Here is a 7,322-nt window from a genome sequence, read left to right on the forward strand (position 1 = left end):
CACATAGCAGTATGAGATGATATGGGATTGCTGTTGCCTTTCCTTTGGTGTTTGTTTGTTTTCTCAAGTGCTTGAAGAGATTTCTGAAGTTTTGCTGATGTGCTTGAGCACTTAAATGTAACTTGTTTCAATATCAAAACTTTTCAAATACCATTTCCAAGGGGAGAAGAAACATAACTGCATGTGTTTTCTTTCTACAGGGATGAATTGTAAAAGCTACATCATCTTGACCCAAACATAGTGTTACAGTGGACTGCTCATCTCCAGTTCTAAAAGCTTTTTGAAAACCAACAGCATTGCAGCTTGTTTTGGACTTCGTTATACTGTTGTTATCAGCATGGAAAAGCGTGGTGTTTGTTTTATTTTTTTAGATGCTCAAGACAAATCTGATAAAGAAATGGTGGAAAGTTTTATGTGGGCACTGTTTTATTTAACATGCCTTTATTTCACTTTCATCTGTTCAAAGTGAATTTCTGCAAAACTGCAGATAAAGACCTATAGCTTGTGAACTCTGATTTTGATGGGGGAACTTGAACACTCACTTCTATCGGCTCCTGTGTCCCTTGGTAAAACTGCTTCTGTGCACCTTATGACACTACGTAGGTAATACCAGGTTTTCTGTGTTCCAACGTCTGCTAGATGCTACTAAAAGGAGATGAACTTCCTTCCTAAGCTTTTGACATGGTGTCATAGACTAGCATGTAGTAGATACAATCAGCTGCTTTTTTACCTTAAAGCCAGGCATTGTATATATTAAATTTCTCAACATCAGAGGTAGATTGCCACTCTTATGAAACATTGCTGTTCAAGCTGGACATCACAGACATGGTTTTCCCTTTCCTTCTAAAACTGACTAATGTAATATTGAAATTCTGTTGTGGTTTATAACTCAGTGCTTGTGTGATACACATGGAGCTAACTCCATAACTGTGAGGTGAGGTGTGTTCCAATCACTGAACAATTTATGCAATGCTGCTTTGCCAGATAAAGTTAAAAGCAAAAGGGGGTTTTGTGCTTGTGTGGAAGATTAGGATGGGTAGGTAGACTGAGATGTGGATTGCTAGGTTCTTTATTAAAAGCCAAAACCCCCTTTAGTTCTAAAAGAAAGTTCTTTTTGGTAAAGCCATTTGCTGTATTAACGTTCTTATTTTTATAACTGGACACCCAGGAAAAATTCTGGCTTTTTAGAAAGTGAATTCTAAATTGCTGTAAAAGGAACACATCAGAAAGAATTCTGGACTCCAAAGTACAAATAAACGCACTTGTTCAGTTTTCATGTAGAAGAATAGTTGGAAGGCTATAAAAGTTTCTTCTGCCCTAAATTTTCTATTTTGGTACTGTAAAATATCATCAGCAAATTGTGAAGCAGTACAGTAAGGTGGGCTGTTTTAGGAAAGGAGGGAAGTGTGTCTTCAGTCACCTTGCTCATATTTGACCAACCAGGAACTAAAATAAGCAGTGTACTTTCCTTTCTTTTTTTAAAATTGGTAGGATTATAGACTAAAACAACCCATAGTGATCACTGGAAAAAAGCCCAAAACAACTTTTTATGGTGGAAGAGCAATAATTTTGTGATCGGATTAATCCCTGGAAGCATACAGGTTATAATTCAAAGGCCTCTAAATATGGAAAAAGAATGTTTTAAATAACCTGCCTTTTGAAGGCCCGTCCCATTTTGTTCCTCTGTGAAAGATGCTATAGTAGTATCTTAATTTTTTTAGATGTTTGGAAGTTAATGTACCACCTCCTGATCTGACTGCAGCCTGGGAGCACATGCACAAGATTAATCTTATAAAGAAATTAATATAGTACATATTTTAGAAAATACAATCCAGAAAAATCCATTTGCGTCTGACAAATTTGTACTAACCCACAATCAACTGTGACTAGTTCTTGGTGTTGAAGTGAATTATCTTAACTGATGCATGCTAACGTTCAACCTTTTGGTCGCTGTATCTTTCAGTTTGAGTTCAGCTTTATTTACATCTTCTCACTAATTTAATCAGTTAAATGAAAGATATGAGCTCAACTGTATCCAAATTCCTGTCTCTGGACACAGTGTAATAAGCTAGCCTGACTTGGAAGTGGTGTTAAAGCTGAGACCCAATGACAGCTTCCTGGGGGAGAACCACTTCAGGAGGTGTAAGGCTTCAGGGACCAAGGCTGGTGGGAATAGTGCACCCATTCCACTGAAGGGGTTGATGATAGTCAAGGTACTAGGACAGAAAGGAGTATCCAGGAGTAGCATTTAGGAGTCGAAAATGGAAATTCCTCCACGATGGAGCAATGGTTCTGAAGTAAAAACTTGGAGACAAGGACAAGTTGAAATGCAGAAGACTTGAAGAGTTTGAATAAGTGCTGTGTGAACTGTCTGAATTGCTACTTTGCCAAATAAAACAAATTGAGAGGAAGCTGTATCTAGGTGTCTGTCTGATTTTGTGATTGGTTTTGTTGTTTTTTAACCTTCAACAGGATTTCACATATCCAGAAGAAAACATGTATAAAAATACTGGTTTGCTAACTGACCAGAACTATGTGTCCATTTTCAGTCAATTAATGTACTGCAGCAGTTACAAAGCCTGTTAGTAGCCTGTTAGTAGGTTCCACTGCCTGGAATGTAAGTGGGGTTTTTGGTGTCTGTTAGGAATTTCTGAAACACACATCTGCGTGTTGTTTCTGGGATCCAGACAGTAGAAGACTTGGAAAGCCAATACCTTGAAAACCCACCAAGAGTTGTGGGCTCTCCACAGAGGAGTCTGATGTGCTGTAGGGATGTTTTCTGTTTCTGTAGCAGGAATGACCTGTGTACTTTTTCTGTTCAGACTGATCAGAGCCAGCATGACTTTTGGAGGGAAACCAGCACACAGCACGTGTGCACCAGCACTGCTGATGAAGCCACCTGGATGATTCCTGAAATGTTTTGTAGTCATCAAGTTTGGACCGGGCAATAATGCCTGGAGCCGGGGGGGCTCTGTGTGGTAGGTTCTGGAGCTTGCAGCTGGCAGCAGTTCTCTCCACATGTGCAGTATTTTTGTGGCAGGGTGACAAGCTCCATGATTTTTGAGTGTGAAGGGACTGTGTAATTAACCAATCAGCACAAAGAAGTAAAGTAAAAATAGTCAGAGGAAAATTCTGAACTGGCACTTTCCTTCCTGCCAGGAAGAAAGGTCTTAACCCATTCTTAACAGTAGCAGTGTTTTCTTCCTGCTACTCATGAATGTGCCCTAGGTTGTGTTGCTTTTGATTAAAATGCAGTTCACAGAAGGAAGACATGAGACAATTCCTTCTGAACTTTGACACAATACAAAAGATGAGTAACACAAATCATGCTCGTGATTTGTAACCTTGGTTCTATTTAGCTGATTTTAAACATATTAGGATGCATTTCAGAAAATGAATAGTTACCTTTATGTAACCTTGATCCCTGTCCCAAGCAATGTGGAAGAGGTATTCTGCTGAAGTAAATAAGGGGTAGTGCTGGTTCAGAAAAAAGGCAGATGATGAGGTCACATATGCAGATTGTGCAGAACCAAACAAAAAAAAATCAGAGGGGAAGTGTTGCCTCACAGATGGCACGGGAGATGCAGGAGATGATGAGGTCTGAAATTGGTCTTTTGCATTTCAGGATGTTCAGACTTCATAGATGAGGAAGGGTAAATTAGAGTTTAAGTACTGTGCTGTACAATAGATGGCTTCAGGCATAGGGTTTAAGTTGCTTTGTGTGTTCATACATTTTGCCTTGAGTCTATTTGAGTTTTGTCCATCTACTTTTAACTGTGAAAAGTTGTGAACTGCAGACCATTTGTGGTAAGTCACAGACACTTAAGCTATCATAACCCCACTTTGCCTTTATTTTAAATAACACACTTGTGTGCTCCAACCCCTCAGCTGGCAAGGTTTGGGGTTCCATGCCTCAGCCAGGTCTGAGAAAATAAGCATGGACTAAAACTTGGCCTTGTGCTGGCAGAGGTGATATAAACTTCCCTCTACCTGGCCTATTTACCTCCCACACTTCATCCTCAACAAACAGGGCTGCTTTCTGTTCCAGGTAGTAGTTTGTTACACAGAACAAATTCATGATGCAGTGGATACACTCTGAATTTTCCTATGAAAGGCTGTTACTGTTCTCTCGTGCTCTTGGCAGGGTGTTAATGAGATGCTCAGCAGGATGTGCTCAGGAACTAAAACTGTATTTCTTTAGATTATTAATTGAGTGGACATAGCTATTGCTGAAATATGTATGGAGGAGATTCAGCTGCCCACTGAGAATTGCCTGAAAGCTTCAGAAGGAGAAATGAAAATAACTCACTTCATGTTTCATCATACCAAACTTAGAACTTGAGACAATTCTGTGCCTTTTAGCAAAACCTTTTTAGCAACAACAGACTATTTTCATAAAGACTGTTGATAAAGTTACTCTGAGATCTCATTTCTATTCTGTAAGGTTTCTTTGTAGTCCAGCCATTTCCATCAGATGCTTCTGAGCAACTGACCTGGTAGATACTCTTGAGAACATTCTCTAATGCTTCTGAGAAGTTGAAGTTCTTTCAGCCATGTTTGGGCTTATGTTTGCGTTTTATGTGTTTGTACAATATGTGTCTTGTTTATTCTGTTCTGCCAAATCCTTTTTCATCTATAATGGAGAAGTGGCATCTGAGATAAATCAGTAACTTTTATTGCAGGTGCCTTATGGACTAGGACACTTTTGAAGGCCTCTGGTTAGGAAAATGGGTGATTTAGAGCACCTGGTAAGTCTACTGCTCTGATCAGAGCTCTAGAGAAGCTCCTCTGCTCTGAGTATAGAGGCAGCCTTAGGACAGTCATCTCTTGGGCATGGAATTAGCCTTCAGGTATGCTTTCCCTATAGGCCTAATCTTCCACTGGGCTGCCTGCTTTCAAATCCTTTACAGTCCTGCATCATTCAAGTTCCCTGCTCCCTCTATATCTGTGTTGCCCAGGCACTTCGTTTGAGTGTAGAAAGCTTAAATTCATATCTTTAATGCATTAGGATCTGGTAGTTTTAAGAGCTATGTTAAAATGTCTTGCTCTGCCCTCTTTAGAACAGGATTATACATTTCTGTTGGCCAAGGAAGTGGTGACTCAGTCATTCACTGATCTTTTCTGCCCTGTCTGGTTTCTGCCAACTTGCTCAAAATACACTTTTCATTGATTTATGAGTGGTTTATAACTGTCAGCCAGGAGCCTTATAAATGCAAAAATTAAAATTTTAGCAGGTGTATTTAAAAACTTGTTTCTGAAGTGTGCTGATCCAGTAATTCTAGATTTCTCTTTCTTTGTGTTTCAGGGCTCCAGTGCAGAGAGTGCAGCTCACTTTTTCAGTTGTTCTAACTATTACTTGAAAAATATAGAACAGAGTTACTTTTACACATTTTTTCCCCCCTTTAAATATTCCTTGTTTACAGCATGATCCTGGTCACTCAGCTTAGACCAAGTGTGTCATGGACTCTTTTTCATATTAATTACTGTGTGTTTATTGCCTCTGTCTGGTCTTTATGCCCATCAACACTCTCTGAATCTTCTCTAGCTTTTCCCTTTGCTCTTACTCTTTTAGCTTTTGTCATTAGAAACTGAAAAATCCCAATTCCTGATGCACATGAAAACAGCCAGCACAGATCTCAGTGATGCGTGACTGTGGATTCTGTTAGGGCTTACTAGAAAGGCTCTCCCTTTGTTTTTGGGTGGCATGTTTCTGTTGCTATTGGTTCATGCCTCTGGCTGGCTCTGTGCAGTTTGGGATTGAAACTCTAATGCTTTATGTAGGATTTGAAAAGCAAATGGAGCATCACACTGACCTATTTCAGCCTTTTTGTTTTGTAAATGTGCTCTTGGAACTGCCCCTGCTATTATCCTATGATACTATTGAGTGAGATGTTCAGGCTCGCATCCCCTGCAGAAGTGGGCAGTAAGCTGCCCATATTATGGAAGAAAAACTTCCTTACTTCTAAATACTGATCAAACCTAGGTAAGTATTGTATTGTTTGCTACTCTGAAGTAATTTGTATCCTTAAGCTGTCTGAAGGACAAAACAGTTTTTAAAAAAGTCTAAATGAAATAAGAATCTCGATCAACATTAAAATACACTGACAAAATGAATTTGAATGACCTCTTCTAATACACAGAGGAGCAACATCCACAGGGCTATGCAGACAGGGTAGTCAATATTCCCTCCGTACCTAAGACGCTGGTAAGAATAGGTGGACTAAGCATATTCATAGATATGCTTAGTCCATTATGCTTAATCCAGATATTCACAGTGTTTAGGACAGGAAAAACAGAATAGTGATGACTTTCACACAGTGTGGCTCACTTCTGCTACTGGGTAAACACTTGTAGGTAGGTCCCTTTTGACACAGAAATATTCTGTGATCTGTGACTCTGTAAAACTCCCCAGCTCTGGGGTCTACGTGAGGAGCCATGGAGATGGACTAGAAGCACTGCCTGCTCTGAGCACTCCTTTGAGTTCAGAGGGAGAGCGCCAACCTTGGGAGTGGCTGGGAAGGGGCTATGGAAGTGGTATAAGCAGGAGGCAGTGGCTGCCTGGGGAGAAGGGGAAAAGCATCCTGAGCATGTTTATAGTATTTTCTGCTACTCCCAGGTGTGCTCTGGCTCAGTAGTTTAGTATGACTTATTTAAAATCAAATAGCATGAAAGCCATTAAATGCAAACACATGATATTGAGACCAGTGTGTGTGTTAATTGCAGGAGCTTCCAAGCCAATCTGTTACTTTGCCAGCTTTGTCTTGCTCTCCATCCAGCTGACAATGCCCCCAGGCTCTCTGCTAAGGTGAAAACGATTTTATTTCACTCCAGCCCTGAGTTCGCTGTCACCTGGGAAGTAACAGGCCTCAAGCTGGTGGCCCACAGGGCAGCAATTGTCACCATCTCCCATCCCAGGAAGAAGACTCCCTGGAAAGATTGGCCTCTCTAAGGCAGCACTAGCCAGACTCCTGTACCTTGCTGGCTGCTCTCTGCTTGCAGGCGTTCATTCTCAGCTGTCGTTCGCAAAATCCGTGAAGGTTTATTCCACTAGCAGCAGCACAGAAACAAAGCCTGCTGTTGGGTGGAGTGACTGGAAAGCTGAGCAGCCTCTTACACCATGGCTGCACTGGCCAGCTTGTGCTTTGTGCCAGACCTTGCTGAGGCCCTGCCCGGCACAACAAAACCAAACCTTTTGTTCTGCTGCTGGCTGTGTGCCAGGGTAATGGGTTTTGGTAGTAGGAGCACGGTGGGCACAGAGAGACAGAACCACTTTTCTTGCTGCTTTGGTAAGGTGATGAGTGACATTTAGGTATTTAATTAAA

General features: G+C 40.8%; 1 protein-coding gene across 5 annotated transcripts in view; it reads left to right on the plus strand.

The window, feature by feature from the left end:
* PCMT1 (protein-L-isoaspartate (D-aspartate) O-methyltransferase) overlaps positions 1-2,417 on the plus strand; it is a 39,709-nt gene extending 37,292 nt beyond the window's left edge. For all 5 annotated transcript variants that reach the window (XM_085576549.1, XM_085576548.1, XM_021540627.3 and 2 more), the window contains one exon: positions 201-2,417. Coding sequence is in view for 3 of the 5 variants with exons in the window: in XM_085576548.1 (XP_085432674.1) it covers positions 201-213 (13 nt within the window). In the remaining 2 variants the exon portion in view is untranslated. The remainder of the gene's footprint in view (positions 1-200) is intronic.
* The last annotated feature ends 4,905 nt before the right edge of the window (positions 2,418-7,322 follow it).

This window comes from Lonchura striata, chromosome 3 (assembly GCF_050655825.1).
Source record: "Lonchura striata isolate lonStrDom1 chromosome 3, ASM5065582v1, whole genome shotgun sequence".
Taxonomy (NCBI): Eukaryota; Metazoa; Chordata; class Aves; order Passeriformes; family Estrildidae; genus Lonchura; species Lonchura striata.